Source organism: Hemicordylus capensis, chromosome 3 (assembly GCF_027244095.1).
Source record: "Hemicordylus capensis ecotype Gifberg chromosome 3, rHemCap1.1.pri, whole genome shotgun sequence".
NCBI classification, from domain to species: domain Eukaryota; kingdom Metazoa; phylum Chordata; class Lepidosauria; order Squamata; family Cordylidae; genus Hemicordylus; species Hemicordylus capensis.
In genome coordinates, this window is record NC_069659.1 from 122303582 (window position 1) to 122324749 (window position 21168).

At 40.5% G+C, this 21168-nt stretch overlaps 1 protein-coding gene across 9 annotated transcripts in view; it reads right to left on the reverse strand.

Moving 5' to 3' along the window:
* The window catches only part of STS (steroid sulfatase), a 275517-nt gene that overhangs the window by 201838 nt on the left and 52511 nt on the right, over nt 1–21168 (reverse strand). For 8 of the 9 annotated variants that reach the window (XM_053310059.1, XM_053310053.1, XM_053310058.1 and 5 more), the window contains one exon: nt 9922–10058. In XM_053310059.1, the coding sequence (XP_053166034.1) occupies nt 9922–10058 (137 nt within the window). Of the gene's footprint in view, nt 1–54; nt 174–9921; nt 10059–21168 lie in introns of all 9 variants that reach the window. The other variant, XM_053310055.1, reaches the window with a different exon arrangement.

The following is a 21168-nucleotide window of genomic DNA, read 5'->3' on the forward strand; positions in this document are numbered from 1 at the left end:
CTAAAAGTAAATGAATGGAATGGATACATTTGTTAGGATATCATTAGATGTAACCTTTTGGCAAGAAATAGCTTGTATATCTTGCAGGTAGACAGGCACATTCTAACTTCAAGTTTCTAAAGTTCAGATGCAAGGCACCACAGACTTTCAAAAGTTTTTCTTTTGCTGCTGACCTGTATGAACAATAAAATGGCTTTTAGTGATCTGTAACATTTTCTTGGGTTTTTCATGAGTAATAAACATATTAAGGGTTTCTGTCAGTCTTCACAAACAATCTGTACCTCGGCTGTAAGTGACCTTTGTGTAATGGAACATCTTATGAAAGAAGGAAACCTATTTTGCAGACAGTTTTCCAGACAGTGGATTTTATTTGACACTGTTTTACTACGTGTTGTAAGCCACTTTGCAGCACTAGAAAAGTGAGTATAAGTATTTAAAAAACATGCATATGAAGAGAAGAACAATTCTGTAGGGGTGTGCAAATAGGCTTGAAACTGAACCAGATCGATATCAAACAGGTTCAGTTTGAAGGTTTGGGGTTGAGTCAAACCCCCCAGGTTTGGCTTGACCCCGAACCAAACTACACCCCTGCAGTTTGGGGGGGTCGATGAGCCTCTTTTTTAAAAAATAAAGGTTTACTTACCCCCTCCTGGGGGTTTCTCCAAGGTGGTGGTGGGGTTCTGTGGAGGTTCTCCCTCACCCTGCTGGCCTTCCTTCTTTTAAAATTTGCACAGATCCGGCACCTTCAGCCATTTCTAGGCCTATTCCCTGGCATGGCGACTAGCAGGGGGAGGGGGAACCTCCAAAAACTCTGTACCTACCAAGAATCCCCCAAGAGGGTGTAGGGGTTTTTTTTGTTTTCTGTTTTAAATTTAAGGCTCGTTGAACCCGCTGGACCAAACCGGGGGGTGGTGGTTGAAAGGGGCCAAAACCAAACTGGCCTGGTGTGGTTCAAGTTCAGTTTGAACTCGAACTGAACCAGGTGAGGTGGTTTTGTGCACATCCCTACAATTCTGAATCAATAGCTGAGGGCTCTTGATACAGTATAGATCAGGGGTGTAGCTATAATTGGGTGGATGGGCTCAAAGAACCTCAGCCCTCCCTGCTCTACCCCAATCTGTTTTCTACATTATTTCCCTCACTCAAAAAGGCTGCTGTGGAGAAGGGCAAATTGGGGCCCCCTCTCCCCTTGCTACATCTCTGATGAGCCAACACAATTCAACCACTTCTCCAAACTTCGCCTGTCTGAACTAGGACACGTCAGACAGGCAGTTGACCTTCACAATACTGCATAGTACTGATTGGGACGGTTGATGGCACATACACACTTCAACACACCCACTTTGCCTCACTTCTGACACAATCACAAAAACAAGCATTTGGGAAATTATAGACTGCTCTATCTTAGTCATCGTTATACTTTGGGAGTTCAATGTCACAGTGTCTGACAAGTCACCTCAGAAAGGACATTGTTACTATCACTAGTTATCATTGATGCTATCAGTAACATTAGTGCCTTTCAAATGGTTAGTTGGACATGTGACATATTTCAGTCTTCTAGTTTCTCTTAGGAATGTAAGAGAATGGAAAATATTCCTGCAGAACAGCATAAAGGATGATGTGTTCCTAGGTAGCATAAAATATGCTCAGGTAATGGCCACATTACATTTTTGTAAAAGACAGCCTACAATAAATACAATTCTTAATCAAATAGTAATGCAATGTCAAAGGATATTCTTGAGGAAGTTGTCCTCAAGCTATTTACTCTTCAGTATAAAAGTCAGTGGATTGCAGACTCTGGCCTTACTCTTTAAACTGTGCCCAAGAACCATTTGTAAATGCCATAGAAGTCAGGAAATAGGAACATTCGTCATACTTTTGGATTTGTTGGTTTATTCCCTGCTCATTTAGTGGTCATCTCATTACTCACAGGCTGTTTTCAATAGCATCAAAAGCCTTACTACATGTCTCTAGTTTTGAAAAATGACTTTCTGTAATTCAAACAACAACAAATCCTGCCTTTGTTTAACAATTCCTTGGATTCATTCAAGATTAATTGCCACCAAAATTCTTTCAATGATATCACGTTTTGGTTACTAACACTTTCATTACAGAAGCACTGCAAAAGTTCATTAAGTTTGCATGTTGTAATGTACACATTATTTTCAACTTGTCAGTAATATATTTCTCCATTACACTTTCTGTACAAATATTGTAATATGCTTTTACAATAAAGTGCATTAATATCTAGTAGAGATGTGTAGAAATTATTTTTTTACAATTCAATTTAACCTCAAATTGAATAGCAAGAAGAAAACATAAAAGAAGAATCAATGTTGAATCAAATCGGAAATAAGGAACGGGGGGGGGGGAGGAGTGAATCACCCATAGGGAACAATGGGGAATTCAAATCCCCATTGTTCACCATGGGTAGGTCATAGGAACACCAAAGTGGGTTGGGTGGTAGGGCATGATGGGTGCTACCTATCACCCAACCCACAAAAGAAACAGGCAAGCAGGGAATTTAATTTTTTAAAAAACTTCCCCCCAAAAAACCATAGGATACAACAATGGTTTAGACCTTTAAAAAACTACCCATTTACCCATTTATTTTGTGGATTGGGGTGTCATGCCATTGGTGTTCCTAAGACCTTTGGTGTTTCTAGGACCTACCCATGGAAAACAATGGGGTAATTAGAGTTCCCCATTGGGAAAGCAGAGTGCACACATTTTGCAAACCTGACCTGCAACACTATAGAACAGAATCACACACAGCTCCTCCTGACTCAGAACAATACATTTTGCCAAACACACAGTCCAAACATGGCCAAAAAAAAAAATCACTAACTCAGAATCCACTGCCAGCCACAGTGTCTGCGCTGCAGTAGCATCATTAGCACAGCCACATTGCTCTCTCTCACACAATTATGACTCTGTCCTCACTTGCAACAGCTGCCACAGCAGTACTCTTAGCAGCTAGCAAGCATAGTCATAAGCTCAACTACAGCAACTTCTTCAGCTACATTTTGACTGAGTGATTACACGTTGCAATGCAGAATGCAGATTGCAGAGCAAATCAGAGCAGTGAGTGAAGCACAAGTTACTTACTCTCAAGGCCAGGCATGGAGCTCATATCTTACCATGAGAAGTTTTCTTTCTTCTCTTCTTTTCTAGCGTAAGCATGCATTCCTGCCTGCCTGTGTCTGGATAACACACCATGGCCTCAGAGTGGGATATATTCCACAAACATTGGCATGGCTGTCATGTATTTGGAGTACATAGTGGTAGCCATATTATCTTTGATACTGCCATCCTATTTCTGATACAGGCCTGTCTGGAGGGCTCATATATTTGCCGAAATCTCAAAGGCTTTGCCATCACCACTCTGCATCTGTAGGGGCTTTCAGTTTCTCCACTATACACTACATTTGTCTTCTCATAAAAGAGAATGGAAATATGTGAGACTCTAGACTGAAACTCTTATGTTGAAAGTAACAACTGAGAAATGAAACTGTTAGGGCAGTTAGATAATCTCCAAAGGCAGATTGTCAGGGGGCATGAGAGTTTCACTGCCTGCCTTGATAGCATGAGAATTTTCAGCCCATTTGCCTGCACCTGACCCACATCTGAAAAGGAACACAGGGACATAGAAGAAGTGTAGGAGAGGAGTGGTGGATATACGCTCTAGCCTGTGCCTCCTCAGATCACTTTTTCCACTCTCCTACTCTTTAAGAATGAGCAACGTGGTGGCAGCAGTGAACAGCTGAGATGAGTGCTTTCATGCTGCAAGCCAGGCACAGGCAAGTATTTGGCATTCCCTGGGCACCTGATGTTCTCAAGCTGCTCCTGGGAAGTGTTGAAATGTATTTAGTCTGCATTCCCCAATTCACATCTTTATTTTAGAAGGAAAAAGGTGAGTGTTTTAATTTTACAATCATAGCTAAGAATAATAGTAACAAAACTGCGTTGAGGCTATTCTAATGAAAAGTGGTATATAAATTGATTGATCAATCAATCAATCATAGGTCAAGGACCTATACAGATTCAGTAACCTAGCCTCAAGCACATTCCTACATGTGATCAAAATGGCATGTTGGCAATAGCCTGCTCCTCTGTATTTCTCTCTCCATGACACCACCATTGTGGATCTTAAGATCCATTGTCCCTTAGCTCTCCAAAATGTCATTAACTGCCCACTGGCTTGTATATTCCTGTACTTTAATCAATGTATTTATTATTTATTTAGCACATTACCGGCCAAAACACATGTCTCTAGACAGTTTATGATAAAACACCACAGATTAAAACATTAATACAATTTAAAACTATGATGAAACTTAACTTCTTATTTTCAAAGAAATCTATCTTGACTCAGCAGCTCCTGCTTGGGTACTCTTAACTTTGACCATGCCTTTACCCATGAACAGATTTCTAGCTACCCTATGCAACAACACTGCTGTGTCAGGGCATCCACAGAACTTTTCCCGGAATGCGGGGGAGGTAAAGCCAGCAATCCAATACCCCCCACCCTGGGAGTATGTCCCATTGAATTCAGTGGGAACTGGCTCAATTCAGGGAGGCAACTGTCCACTCTCCCCACCTCTGCCATGTGTTGTATGCATGTTTTCACCCTATTCAAACTAATATCCCCACATCAGCCAAAAGGATAGTCACAGAGACCATGGCAACAATCAAATATCTGGGCAAACATGGTAACAGGCATAATGACATTTCAGAAGATTTTGCCTTATCTATAGGCTAGTATTTGACTCCTACTGATTTTACTAGAATTAGTCACAAAGATTTCAGGAATATGGCCTTAGCCACATGTTCTCCATATATTCTATACTTTTTTTTTTTTATAAGAACTAATATCCCTTTAAAAATGTGGACTATTGATTGCTAGAAAGTATCCATTGCTTTATTTGGCTACATGAAATTCAAAATCTTTGTGAGACTCCCCAGTGTCCATTAACAAATGAGAAGTTCAGCAAAACCATTTTTGATGGATTACTCTAGTCTCTTTCTGTCATTACAAACAGAATATATGAAATAAATGTCCTTCAATAAGAATTTTGTCCTGGAGTCCACACATTCTACCCATGTTTAACTGTAGTATATACACTGTGTATACAGTACATATTTGGGGTGTTACATATTTTGTCTCTAAGTAGCTCCTTGACCATGCTTTTGTAAGCTGCTCCTTAAATGGACAAAACAAGGTTATGATAGCTAATGGGCTTTTTAGTAGTGAGGCCAAATAAATCCAATGTTGCCATCACATTTATAGTTCGAGACCAAAGACAGAGGATATTTTCATGTGGCTAGAATTAATACAGAGCGACATGCCCAAAATCTTGCAGTATGATTATGAATAATAATAATTATTATTATTCTTATTAATTCGATTTCTATACCGCCCTTCCAAAAATGGCTCAGGGCGGTTTACAGAGAGAGATAACAAACAAATAAGATGGCTCCTTGTCCCCAAAGGGCTCACATTCTAAAAAGAAACACAAGATAGACACCAGCAACAGTCACTGGAAGTATTGTGCTGGGGTGGATAGGGCCAGTTACTCTCCCCCTGCTAAATAAAGAGAATCACCACAGTAAAAGGTGCCTCTTTGCCCAGTTAGCAGGGCTAATCTTTGACTGCAGCTCAATACAGCACATGCTTTGCACATATCCTGGGTTAATCCCTGGCATCTCTAGATAGCGTTGGAAAAGACTGTTCAAAGCTCTGCAAGTCAATATAGGCAATACTAAGCTAGATGGAGCTGGCTCAGTATGAATTAACTTCATATGTTTATAGGTTGGTTTTTGTCATAGGAAAATGTGCAAAGAAAACATCTACATCAATGATTGCTCAGTTTCCTGGCTGTTCTTAGTCAGTTACAACAAAGAAAATGGGCAGCAACATACCTAAATTAATATAAGCTTACATTAGTACCCAACCCAGTTCTGGTGACCAGTGGAATATTAATAGTATAACAAACATTGCTAAAAGATGGAAGACTAAGTACTACTCTTCTATATTTCAATCAGCATTACATTGTAGGTTTTAAAGGGCAAGGCTAGTTGCCCTGAGGGGTACATTCTCCTGAGCTATTGCTGTAAGGCTTGTGTTCCGCTTGGAATTCATAAGATGAATTTCTTGATACTAAATATGGACTAGAAATGTGAATGAGCTTGAACTCTGTGTATTGCAATCAAAGTATATTGTCTAAAAGTTCATTATTAAACATGCATCTCCTGCAGAGGTGAAAGTCATTTTACAGTAATTTAATAAGGATGGTATTGTTTACTGAAAATAATTTTGTACTTTGCTTTATTGAAATGAGAAATGGCTTGGAGGTGAATGGGGAAGAGGAATGAAAGGTGAATATTATCTTTTAGTATTGCTGTGCTTCAGCTTGATTGTTTCAAGTACGAACTTGTTTTCACAGATGATTACCTCTAGAAATAGAGAGCCATTCCAATATGCCCACAAATAAAGCAGGGTCCTTGCAGAATCTGATAAATTATCACTATGAAGTCTAGGCAATGTGACGCTTTGTGTTCTATGAAGTTATTTGCCCTGCCTTGTTTTTATTCTGCCATCCTTTATTAAAATTCACTCACACTATGTGTTAGAAATTAACGTAATAATTAGTGAATTGACATAATCCAATGGCAAATGAAGCATAATTAGTTTCCTTAGGTTTTGAAGAGGATCCAAGGTTGACAGTGTGTCTAGATGTTATCAGTGGCAACAGATGTCTCAGCAGTCTCATCCACAGTTGGCCATCAGTGTCTCATATGTACTGTCTGAGAAGTAACTTATAAAGGAGAATCGGTCAGGCTGTTTTCATATCTACAGCCCATGCAGAAACATAAGCAAGATCCCTTTGATAGTTACAGGAAAGTAGGGATGTACTTCCTTGCAATTTTTTGTGAGGGGAAACCAGAGTATTTGGACACCTAGAAAATTAATCCAGGCCTTGGATAGGGACACAGTGATAACAGTAAACAAACACCTGCAACAGCATTCAGGCCACAAATGAGACCTTTCCTACTACCTTCTATTACTTGCTGCAATAAAGAGGGATAGAGAGAGCATGCAGTTCATTGGCTGAAGACCTGTCATGAGCATTCAATAGGGGCTCTCAAAAAAGCAAATGCTCCTGTTCAAATCCTTGAGCAAATGCAAGGTGAGTATGAGCAGCAGGGCTGTGACTACTCTGATCCTGTAGTTCTTACTTTTGGGGAAGATGGCAGCAGGTATCTCAGGGCCATGAAAAATGGACTCTTCTCACTTTGGACTGAGAAAGGGATTAGCAGTCCCAGACTGCCCTGTGGAAAACTGATGGTATTTGCACGGTTTCTACCAGGGAGAAGGGCTCCCTTCTCCAGCTCCCAAAGTAAGAAATTTACTTTTGAGAAAGGCATTTGAGAAAAGCCCTTTGCTTGGAATATTCACAAAAGTTCAATTCCATTTCCAGTTGAACCCATTTCAAACTCCATCCCTTCTAAGTTCCTAGAGCAACAAGCACTACCTGACAGTAGAAGTGATTGCACAGATGGCTGGCAGTATTTGCTGGCAGTGACACTCTGAAGAAGCTTCCTCCTATTAAGACTCTAGTGCTCCTGAGACCTCAGGACAAGGCAGCTAGGGCTGTTCCTCCACTCAGTCTCATTGCTGCCCTCCTGATCTCCATGCTGATTTCAGCCCAGTCGGGTCTCTTTGAAAAAGAGTTTTCAGTTAATATTTTAAATGGTTTTATTTTTTATTGTGAACCACTGAGATGTAAGTTTGGGCAGAGTATAAATTTGATAATAAATAAGTAAGCAAATAATCCTAAAATCCCCAAAGTCAACATCTCACATCCCTCTCAGGAAGCCAACATCCTCAGATAATGGCTAATTACCCATTGTACTCCTCGGAGTCATCCCAAGTAACCATGAACCCCGAAAACCCCCTCTTTAGCAGTAACTCTCATCGCATAAAGCATTTCTTACCCTATAAAACAGGCTGGCAAAACCCCTCCAAATTCCACAGTCTCTGGGGTCTATCTTGGGGGTTGTGACTCTGTTTCCACATCACCTCTTCATCTTTGCAGCCAAGAACCCAGGCTCCCCTCCCTTCATTCTGAGAGCAGGTAGTATAGGGGGCTTCCTCCTTCCTTCTGCCCCAGTATTTCCCCATCTTTCTCTGGTTCCCCTCTTTCTGGAGTGTCTGTGTGAATGCATGTGTTACTGGCAGGTTAGGTTATGAAGCCCCACTGAAGGTTTTTTGCTTTTTCTATTTTTGTCACCACCAAAGGCAGGTTTGGTCAATCCTCTCCTGATTAAAAGGTTACTCTTTGGACATGGACTACTGATCCTGTAGGATCAGGGCCAGGACCAAGAGAGTAGCAACCCATCCATAAGGCAGTCTACGCCTAAGGACTGTAGGCAATGTGTAGGCAATGCACTGAGTGCCCACCCATGAAAGGGCTCTCCCACAAAGGACAACAGAGCCTATGGCAGAGCCCCTGGCAAAGATGGGGTTCAGCCAATTTGATCAGCAAGGAAAACTGCCCAGTGTGCCTCCAACTCACAGAAGCCTGCTCACACACTCTTTTCTTCTGTCCCATGTCATTAGTGAGATTCCAACAATTTTGAATCCAATTCCTTCTTCTCCCTCCACAGTCCCCCAATATAGTGGGGAAACATTAGAGTCCAGCCTCTTATTTAATACTAAGTAAAGCAATTTATTTTATTTCAGCTTAAGACTTTCTTAGGAACCTGCCTGTTTTATAAGCATGCATAACAGGTACTTAAAAGGTGGACATATAATAAGTGAACATGAGGCAATCCATGATTTTTCTCCTACATCATGGTCTCAGTTTAATACTATGCCACTCAACCCAGTGTTCAAACGTTTTGTTATGCTGTTCCAGATCTGATCATATCTCACAACCAGTGCTCCCTGTAACAGGATTCCCAGATGTTGTGGAGATGATGGGACTGCAACTCCCATCATGTCCAGCTGCACTGCCTTTGGCTGGGGATAGTGAGCGTTGAAGTCGACACCACCTAGAAATCCATGTTACTGGGAACATTGCTCATGACTACTTCACTGCATACCTAGATGAGGATAATTTGCTACATAGCACTCAGTTTATGCCAAAAATGGTCATATATAACTTTTCTAGACCTGATATCCAAAAACTTAAAATTAAATATTGCATGCTTCCAGCTTTGTCTTCTCATACAAGGCACAGGAAACATTTCATTCACCCAACAGTAAATAACCATCCACATGCACAGCATTTTCCTTATAGGAGAGGGGAATTAAGTATCCTGTGTAACTGGGGTAGAAAGGCTCCAGACCATGATAAATCTATGGGTAGAACCAGACATGATGAGAGATATGCTGCTGTAATTACTCCTACACCATATCTTCACATGACATCTACTTAAATGCAGTGCATGACATGACAGCTACATGCTCTGCTCCTGTTTCTAACAGCTAATCCTGTGAAAAAAGGAGGAAAACACACAGTGACACAATTTGTAATGTCTCTTATAGTGTCTAGTTTCACCTTCAGACTAAAGATTTTGCCATTACACTATTATAAATCCTGGTGAAGTTAGCTGCTAGAACACTTGAAGCCTACTCCTTCTGCTGTTCCTTCTTTTATCTTGGCAATTCAGATGGTGAAAAGCACACAATGTTGCAATTGATTTCAATGTTGCCTAACATGCACCCAAAATTAACCATTCAGCATTAACTGCTGCTTTGACAGACATCCTGAATTCATTTTGACTTGTTTAAATTGTTGCCTTATTTAAATGGTTTAAGACAACAGACTTCATTTTCTTCTTGCCTTGTACAAGGCTGTCTAAACAGCAATTAGATTAGGAAATGCAAAACCCATGAATCACCATACAACATACCTACACTCCAGTCCATTTCTTCCACAGCATCCCCATATAATCCATGCTTGCTCTTTCCTTTGAAATCCTGAGAAACATAAAGAGCTGTATGGACCTGAGGGTAAGACAGCAGAAGAAGAAATGGTGCATCAGAGTTCCTGAAACAGGAAAAAAAAAAGGAAGAAAATATAACATGCAGTACATGAATAGATAAAAAAGTTACTAGAGTGCACAGTATTGCACTGATATATGGATAAAGCTATGCTTGGAATTGGTCTATTTGTCACTTCCTAGGGTGGAATTGCTAGGGTAGAATTGCTCCACCTTGGATTCAATTTCCTGAGCACCCTAGAAAGTGTTGAGTGTTCACGGTTTGGTACCACTTAGTCTGATGCAACATAATAAATTGATTTCCATCATTTGAAACACACACTCTCCAACCTTTCACACATGAAAACAGGAAGTCATATGTGCCTAAGTTGCACACAAACACCCACATTCCCATTTAATAGTAAATAAAATATTGCATAATTGTTCAGATAAATTCATCTTGTCTGCATATATCATCCAGGCATGAATGTTTCTTAGTTCCTGTTCTAGATGTGACCAGCAACAGGAATTCTTAACTCTGCCATCTACTACCTCAGAGACAATGAATCAGAGATCTTGAATTGAGAGCTCGAACTTAAAATTGCAAGACAGCAATCCCATATAACATGGGAAAATAAGTAAGGCAGATTGATTAAAGCCGGCATCAAAGGGAGAACTTATATGTCTTACAACAGCATCTAATGGGAACATAGGATTACAACGATAAATACAGGACAGGTGCAAGTCACCACTTCTATTACAAGTGCCCATTTTCAGGAGATAACAACCCCTGAAGTAATGTAAAGATGCCACTGCAACAGTTCTTATTCCAGTAACAGGTATCTAATCAATGATTCATACAGATGGGTATAAAATCATTCACTGGTTTGCTTTTTAAGTCTACCAGGCACTGATTGACAGCTGGCTCTTAAGAGAAATCTCACCTATTAATATCCTTTAGATTAGAAAATCAGAGATGGCTATTTTTCTTATACCAAACCTCTTGGGGAAAAAAATCATGATTGACTACCTCTTCTGTGACCTTGAAAATGGAATGGCACATCAGCTTGTAAGTGGGAGGGAGATTTGACAATAACAGTTAAAGTCCTGTTTTATTAACTGAAGCACTTCAGCAAACAGCTCCTTTGAAAATTTACTGCCATTCTCTTATACACAATTTGCCAAGACAGACCTTCCTTTCTCAACACTTCTATTTGTTGAAGGGACAATAAAGTAAACTTCGTGCTTGAATAAAGTAGACATCATACCATTTCACGTGGCAATGAAACCCTAGATGCCTAACTTGACTTTCTTTAATATATATGTAATTCTTCTCAACAGTGGTTATATTTCTTCAATCCCCTTTTAAAACTGTGACCCTTAAACAAACAGGATCTGGTTCACTTTCACATGCACCATAAGAGAATTTATTTATTGTTTGATTTATATACTGCTTTTCATCAAAATAACCTCAAAGCGGTTTATAACATAATTAAAACAATGCATAATTAAAATACAAAGGTACAGATTGTAAGGCAGTTTACAATATACTTAAAACAATACATAATACAAAAGTACAGATAATATAAATATAAAAATAATATATCTATTTAAAAATTTAATCAACCATTAATAAATAATAGATAAGGCACAAAGCAGCCACAGTAAAAACAATACTTTCATTTTAAAGCCTGGGTGAAGACCCAGGTCTACTTTTTCCCTAAAAACTGTTAAGGAGACTGAGGAGCAGATGCCAGCCAGGAGAGCATTCCAAAGCCTGGGGGCAATGACTGAGAAGGCCCTGTCCCATGTGATCACCAACAGAGCCTCTCCCACCATCGGCATGCGGAGCAGAGCCCCCTCTGATGATCTTGTCAAGTGAGCCGAAACCCTTGGGAGCAGGCGGTCCTTCAGATATCCAGTTTAATTAAGATTTTGCACAGAGTCCAGTCTTACGAATTTTAGCTAGGAAAGGGCAAAAATGTGTAGAGTAATTTAGCAAAAATATCAACACCCAAAACTGTCTTAATACCTCAGTACTGTGAATCACACCTTCAGAATCACACCTGAGGCCTATATAATTCTAATACAAACTATTATGTCTTCATGTATCTGTAGTTTACTTATAGTCATAGGGGCTATTCTCATGATCAGCCAAAATTGGGCTAGGAGAGCCTAGCCCGATTTTGGCTGATCGTGTAAACCACCGGGCTAGCAGGCAAGCCCGGTGGCTTACAAGCGGCTAGCCTGCTCTTTTTAGCCCTCCCCAAACCCGGGCTTTCTGATTGTGAGTAGCCACAGCGCAGCTCTGCAGCACGGGTACTCACAAGGAGACCCCCGGAGGGGAGGCAAATAGCCGCCTCCCAGCTCCGGGGGTCTCCCCAGTATGCCCTGCGCAGTATGCCCTGCGTGCTTGCGCAGGGCATACTGGAGCTTCCGGGGACCATGTGGCCCCCGAGCTCCCCAGCCCCTGCCAGCTCCGTCACGGAGCCAGCAATTGTGTGGGTGGCCGATCCGGCCACCCAGGGCTCCCTTCCCGCTCACCCCACCAAACCGGGTCTCACTGATCGTGAGACCCGGCTCATATTATGGTGGTATAAATGCAAACATGCAGTATTGGATTTCTGTGTGAAACATATGCCATTCCACTTGACTTGATGCCTTTACCAAGCAGGAGAACAAGTTTCTCTCCATTTCCGTGACTGTGGCAACAGTTCTGGGCCATTCCAGTGAAGCTGATAGCTTGGAAAACCTTTGCACCAACAGCCAAAATTTGACTCAAAAGCTCTCAATTTTTGGCTCAGATTTAAATTTAGCCTCATTGGTTATAAACCAGTTTCACGTGGTTATAAACTTGCAGTCCAAGCCAGAGCCCCCAGGTCCAAGTAATGCATCTCTTCCTCCAATGCATGGGCCTTTAACAGATCCAGTACTCAGTGCCATAGATCATGGAGTTTGTTGCTATAACCTATTATCTTTAGGAGCTCCAAACCCAAGTGAAACATGATTTATGATCTCTACATGGCAAAATTTTATTGAAGGTCCCTCTTGTAAACTTATGTACCCCCATGCTCAAGTTGGTCCAAAACAGAATGTTCAGGTCTCCTTGGATGACTGGGAGTCATAAAAGGTAATGGGGAAACAATTCTTCCCACTCTTTGAGCCTTTGCCCTGCTGTGCTATAGCACTAAGGAACCAAGTTTGGGAATGGATATTTGATTTTTATATAGTAGGTACAAGATTACATAAGAACAGCCCTGCTGGATCCATTCCAGCATCCTGCTTCACACAGTAGTCCACCAGATGCTTCTGAGAAGCCCACAGACAAGAGGTGAGGGCATGTCCATTTTGAGCCATTTTTGGAAGGGCGGTGTATAAATAAAATAAAATAAAATAATGTCCTCTCTCTTACTGTTGCTCCCCTGCAACTGGTATTTAGAGGCATCTACATTCTGGAGAGGGAAAAGAAAAAGGTTTCCTTGTATTTTCATCTTTCCTAAAGACCCCCTGTATCATACAGGAAGGGGAGTTAACCTCATGGCATGCATCTCTCACAGCTCTTATCCCCTCAAGATACTTATTATAAACTGATATGGGCTTGAGTAAGCCAATTGTCTCTTTCTTCTCTCTGCTCCAGTTTCCATCTTTCTCCATATGACACCATCAGCATTCTGTGTAACTGCTGTCAACTTAATTAATGGGCAGGCTGTGTTAGTTTAACTTCTGGTTCTTTTAGCCTCTTTTTTCTTCTCTCAGCATAGAAGTGAGACAAGACAAAAGATTATAATTGAGAAATCCAGGACTTTAACATAGCTGTAATTGGGTTGCAGCAGTACCTTACTCAAGCATTCTGTAATGTGTACCATGTCCACAAAGATGGTAATTGCAACCCCAAGCCACCCTCACCATGAGGACAGCATGTGTTGAAGGTACAAATGCTGTACTCAGGAAGAGATTCATTTTGAAGTCTTGGCTCTATGACAGTGGGAGAGGAATTTTCCCTACTTGATTCCCATACAGCATCTCTACAGTGGCTGTCACTGCTATCTACCTGATCACTCCTTTAGTTTGTTAGCCCCTGGGATAGGGAAAGACGTTCAAAACCCTGGTGAGATACTTATTATGGAGAGATCTCTCCCCAAGTATAGCATTCATCTCTTTAGATAAATGCTGCCTTTTTGGTGAGCTGGGGATGAACTGCGGGTGCCCACGAGTGTTTGTGACTGAATAGAACCAGTGGCTGACATCCTGACTAATGAAGCATTGGTGCAACAGGAGCTGTATAGAACCAGGGCTTCCAAAGAGTTCCAGACTAGTGTTGCACTGATGCTAGTGTGTGTGAAATTTCCATGATCTCCGCTTCACCTGGAAACCACATGGTGTCATCTGGAAATATGTTCCTGAGGGCTGCATAGTCCTCAGGGACATATTTTTGTTTGGGTCATAGTGCTTCCTGGGAAAGGGGAAGTGATGAAAACTTTCTCCCACCGGTGAGTCAGCAATGGAACTGAGCTAGTTGAAATTCTCAGAAGCACCAGTGTACCTGCTTAACTGGTGCTGTCTTAATCAGGACATTAGACAGTGTGCCTCCCCTACCCCAAACAAAAGGTAACAGCAGAGAGGAGTTTTCCCTTTCCAGGCATGAGTCCAGGCATAAGATGTGTTATAGTAATTTCTTATCATTTTGCCCTCAACATTCCATAAGGTCCTGGAAGCTCTAGAGCCAGTATTTTTTAAAAGTTTTCTTTTTGTTTTAATTTACAAATGTGTATACTTCTATGCAGAAACCACTACACAGATGTGATATAACTTGGGTGACTCTATATAATTTCTAAACTGTGGGGAAATAGTTCACTATTCGTATGATACTTCTAATATCATTTACAAATACTGTAAAATAACAGGCACAGTTCTTCTAATTGAGGGCTGTGCCTGTTATTTCACAATATGTATGTTTGTATGTAACACATTTTTATACCACCCAAAACACAAGTTCTCTGGACGGTTTACAACAAAACAATAAATTTAATCCAGAAGTATGATGCTGCTTTAAGACAACAGCTGGTTGAGTTCACATTGAACTGTATCATATCAAAATGGCATTTAACATCAGACTAAACTGAAATATGAAATATGAATGTAAAAAATGATAAATAAAAAGTGTCAAGAACAAATAAAGGCTGGGGTTTACTGTCTTATTCAAATATAGACTAGAAATGAGAAGGACGTGGCTGTCATTCAAAGATCATACGTTTAAAAAAATAAAATGTACAACTTAGTTATCTATGCCCATGCAGGATAACTTTACATGCATATCTATATACAGAGAGAGAGAGAGAGAGAGAGAGAGAGAGAGAGTGTGTTTCCTATCCAATTTCAGTGTCTTAAATCTGCAGGTATCAGACAATGATATAAACATTGCTTCCCATAAGGCTATAAATAGGCTATGACATCCTCATTTTTTCTGCCTTTATTTTATTTATTTTTTTGCAAGCAGACAGATGCAAACCTTTCTTTATTACCCCAAACAAATATATGTTACTCCTAATGAATTCAGTACAGTAATGCAAAAGACCCAGTTGTACTGTAACTCTCCCTCAATATACTTAGTAAGTCATTGTAGGAAAAAAAGTCATAGATATATTGATGGGAATTCAAAAAACAAACACGCAACTAAGTTTGGTGCATTGCAAAGGCTATGGGCTTGTATATTTATAATAGCGGTACCAGTCCTCCATGCCATGTTTCTTCCCATGACTCATAAGAAACTCCTTTTGAAGCTTAAAGGACTTGCAGAAGCAATTTTGGATTTGTCAGGGTTGGAAAGGGTCTCTGTGTATAGAGAAATTCAAAAGCAAAAGTAATTATTTTGATTCTGAACAGTGTACTTGTATTCATCTCAAGAGCCTATAAGATCTGGATGTATATCCCCTCGCCACACATTCATTTTGTAAAGGCCTGATCTCCTGAACTGGATCTGACCTACAAGCTAACCCAAGCTTGTCAGAAAGGAAGCAGAACCTGGAGGTTGTACATAAAGCTGTGCATTGTAAAAGCTGTGCATTGTTTTGGAATGAGTGGGGGGAAATGGGGCCATTTGGTTCATTTATTCTGAAACTATTGCAAAAGGTAATGAATGACATATATGACATTGATGCCATTCATGTTGGAGCTAGGGTTAGTTTTGTCTCTCCAGAGATGGCTGTTTGTTTTGGTCTCTCTTCAGCCATGAGCTACAGCTGAAATGAGCTGCAGGCTTTTTCACATTTGTTTGTAACCTTTTCTTTAAATAAATCCTTGTAGTTCTTCAACACTAAAGAACTGTCTCAAGATCTCTTGCTTTGCTGCTTTCTCAACAAACTGGTTTTGCTTTTTTATTTAGGGACTGAACTACCATTCTTCCCCTACAATTAATACCCCCATTCATTTTCAGAACAGGGTATTACTTTGTAACACAGTTGAACAGTGGGGTTCCCCCCATATATTTAATATATGAAATATGTATTTAAAAAGTAGAAAGAACATCAGAGCTCCTTCCTTTGGCAGTCTACCAGCACCTGCCTATAATGTCTTCAATGTTGCATTGTTCCAGGACATTGTAGGAACAAGAGATACTGGCCAACATCTGGACTAGCACTGCAAGTTCCAGATTACCACTGCACGACTGAATGAGAAGGGGAAAGGGTGAGTTTCAATGATTATCCCAACACTCTGAAGCCCACTGTGCATCACAAAATATGCTCCTGAGGGTTGTGCTTATTATTTATTTATTTCAATGGTCACTGCCACTGCAAATACATCGATTTAATTTACCAAATTCTCATAGAAGTTAAGATAATAGTTGTGCAGCAAGAACTTTGTGAGCCACCTAGAAAACAATCACTATAGTGCAGCCAATAAATCCAGTTATTATTTTTAACTTATTAATCATACTCTCTTACGATACACAGGATGTTCCAATAGTATTCCTCCCAGAGAGAGATGGAAAAAATGCTTCTTCTGAAATTGAGCTTGTCATCTGGAAGTCTTGTATTTATTTATGTATTCATATTTATACCCCACCCCTCCAGTACACTCCTGCTCGAGGCAGCGCACAACATTCATACAATACATAATAATGAAAATAAAAATAAGATTAAAAAGTTAAAAGATCAAACTAAAACCACATTTCAATGTTACAAATTGTAATAGTTTCAAATATAAAGCTGTAAGGAAAAAAGATAAAAACTAAGAACCCTACCAGAAATAAGCAATGGAAAAAACCATTAAAAACCCTCTCTAAAATGATGTGTATTTACTTGTGTGTGTGTGTGTTTTAACACTGAGAGAGGGAGCATAGCAAATCTCTTCTGGGAGGGCAAAGTTGAGGGGGAACAAACAAAAAGGCCAAAAATGGTCACTGCCACTGCTTGCATGACAACAGTAGCGGCCAGTGCAGGCACCTCTGGGAGAGGGATAAGGCGACGAAAGGTACCTCTAAGTGTAGTTTATAGGTGCTTACCTCTTCTACTGCTGCACCTGAATGCTGCTTCAAGCAGCAGCGCGCTGCCCAGCACCCCTTGCAGTGGGGGATTACCTCCACCACTCACTCTGCAGAGCCGATCCCCCGCCGGCAGTCAGGTGAGTGGCGAAGGTTATCAGCCGCTGCAGGGGGTGCTAGTGGTGCACTGCTGCACAGAGCAGCGTTCAGGGGCAGCGGTAGCAGAGGTAAGCACCTATCAATTTACACTTAAAAGGTGCCTCTCACTGCCAACGCCAATACCCCCCAGTGGCGCCCGCACTGGCCGCTACTGCATGACAACCCAGTAGGAGTCTGGAACTTGTACTGTTGCACTTACAGAGTTTAGTGCAGATATTGGCCACCACTACAAGGTAAGCCCCCATGCTCTAAAAGAAATAGGGGAAAGAAAATGAATGTGAATCAGTAACCACTTAAATATAACCAATGAGAAACAAAATGAATCAAGGTTTTAATAATGAAAATGCAGTAACTGGCACAGCTGTACTCTTGCCTTTTATTAGGGTTTACTTTAGGTTGTGAATTGGTTGAGAAACTGAGCTTTTAAGTTCCTACTAATAAGATTAATCAAGTTCATTAGGAAAGTTTCAACTGTTGAAATGTGTTTAATTTAAAGATGATTTGGTCAAACACATGTTTGTGTGTGTGCTAATCAATCAAGACTGTTTGCTAAACATTGTTTTCAGGGTTGATTGATTGTTTCCTGCAAGCTTATGTGGGTAATTTTAATAGGTAACCTGAATGCTGATTCATGTACTCCAAGACAAGATACCAGCTAATGTGAAAAGTGAGACAATTATTAGGGCTGTTATCCAGTTCAATACATATGTCTATTAATACATCAATTTAATTTACCAAATCTGCATAGAAGTAAAGCTAAAAGCTCTGCAGCAAGAAGCTTCAGAACTTTAAGAGTCACCTAGAAAACTATCACTATAGTGCAGCAAGAATAATTAAGTTATTATTTTAAACTTATTATTAAGCATAGTTTCTTTGTTTTTATATGATACACATGATGTTCCAATAGCATTCCTCTCAGAGAGAGATGGGGAAATGCTTCTTCTGAAATGGAGCTTGTCATCTGGAAGTTTTGTATTTATTTATTTATTTATTTATTTATTCATTCATTCATACTTATACCCAACCCCTCCAGTACACTCCTGCTCGAGACAGTTCACAACATTCATAAAATATATACAATATAAAATAATCCATAATCCATTATTATTATTAATAATAACAATAAGTTAAAAGACAAAATGAAAACCACATTTCAATGTTACAAATTGTAATAGTTTCAAATAAAATGTTATAAGGAAAAAACTAAGAACCCTAGCAGTGGAGAAAAGATTTAAAAACCTCTCTAAAAAGATGTGCATTTAATTGTTGTTGTTTTTAACACTGAGGGAGGGAGCATAGAAAATCACTTCTGGAAGGCCAAAGTTGAGGGGGATCAACCAAAAAAGCCCTGTCTCTAGTTCCAACCTACCAGATCTTTGTAAGTGACTAGGCCATGAGCAGGGCCCAAGATGCCAAATGTAGGGCTGAAGATGCCAAACAGACGGCACTGGAAAGTTCATATGGAAGGATAGAATCTGGCAGATACCCCAGCCTCAAGCCGTGTAGGGCTTTAAAGGTCAAGATCATCACCTTGAATCTAACCTGGAAGAGTACTGGTAACCAATGAAGCTGCTACAGGATTGCTGATGGTCATTGGCAAGATTTAAGGATAGATGCCTGCCCACTTGCTCCCCCGCCCCTGCCCCTATCTACCTAGCCACCATCACTGCACCTACTTGTTTTTTGCAGGCAAGGCCCAATGTCACCAAGCCCAGGGGCAGAGCCACCATTGTGTGGACAGGTCCAAAGAACTAAGCCACCACTCTCTGTGGAGCCGGCCCAGCCAATCTAGCCACATCCCCTACGTTTGACATCCAATGCAGGGGGTGTGGCCATATGCAGAAACAAGGCCACACGGCCCCATTTGCAAGGTGCTTCAGCCAGCGCTGGGTTTCCAGCCTGGCTACGAGTGCCAAAAGGCAGAGACACACGTTCCCAGCAAGGCTAGGAACCCAGCACCGGTTGAAATGCCTCGTGAACGGGACTGTGCAGCCTGGTCTCCACATATGGCCATGGCCCCAGCATCTGACGTTACATGCAGAGGGTGTGGCTAGGGTGCGTAAGGGCTGGCGGGTTGCACCCACACCGCCAGTGGCTTCTATGCACCTGACCAAGCCAGTAGGGCTGTTCTGGTTCAGTGGGATGGAGCTGTGCTGATGTCAATGAGGACACACCTATATTAAGGGGCTACATGTTCTCATTGGGATTGGGACAGCTCTGGGATTCAAGCAGAGGAGCAGCAGCGGTTGGGGGGCGGGATGTGAGGGAGGCCAAACCCCTGACTTAAATTTCAATATATAAATATCAGCTGCCTCATTAAATTGGGACACCTTACAAATAATTAAATAAAATTCAATTTATTGATTTAACAGATTAATCAATTAAACATCAAGGCTTAGAAGTTTTGTCTTCCTTCACAATTAATCCTATTAAAACAAAAAAAGCTGTAATGGGCTCTATCAAGTGGTATCTATCTGTACCCTTATCTACATGTGTCCTTTCATACAGAAGGATCTCTGGGAGCTATAGCTTAGGCAGATGGATTATTTTCAATATCATCCTCTCTTATGGAAATAACAGTGAATGAGGTGTAGCAAAAATTCAGAGAAGTTAGGTCTATATATATGGAGAGAGAGGGGGGGGGAGTGGGGCACAATCCAGCCAAAGTACACTATCACACTATCAAAGGGTCCGGAACAATTTGGTACCATTGGAAGAAATCAATGGATCTTAAAAGTGTTCACCTTTGGCAAGACTGCATTCACAATAATGAAACAATGGTTTACCAGACCCATGTCTTCAAATATACTGTTAGGCAGCTGATCTTAATTAAACCACAGTTTCCCTAAAGACCTGCTTCATTACTTACAAGTATTGGAAACATATCTAAATTTAAAACAGTAGTCTGCTCTTCAGCTTCAAAATGGCAGCTCCAGGAAAGAGAAGAACTCAAGTGGATAAATGCTACACATGTGTTTTAAGGATTTTTGGTGTGCTAAATGGCAACTGAGGCAAAATAGCAGAAAATGACACTTTATTTCTGTGAGATGTTTATAAGCTTTCACCACACAAAACTTCAGAGAACTCTGAAGATTCCAAATCTATGAAAGTGCTTAACAAGTATCCTGAAGATTCTCAGCTCTTTTTCCTGCTTAATTTCACCCAAATATTTTGTTAGATCAATATGCGTGGTCAGTCATTCCAGCTAAGTAAAAGCACTGGGAGAACAACAAAGGCTTTTTAGACTAATTCCAGATTGGTTAAACTGGGATTCTGATATATTATCCTTTAAACAGAGAGACATCTAGTAAAGAATATTTTAGAAAGGCCTGCATATCAAGTGCACTGAATGCAGTGTTAATTAAAATAATTAGCATATGAAGGCTGATTCCTTTTAACTAGTAACAGCTCAAAAATTAAAATAAATGTGCAATGCAGATGATAAATAATAATTTCAGACCGATAAGGCTTGCATATGTACTTTGTCTCCTTTTCTACACAGACACTGACTTCAGAATAAAAATTATGCCTGCTTTGCA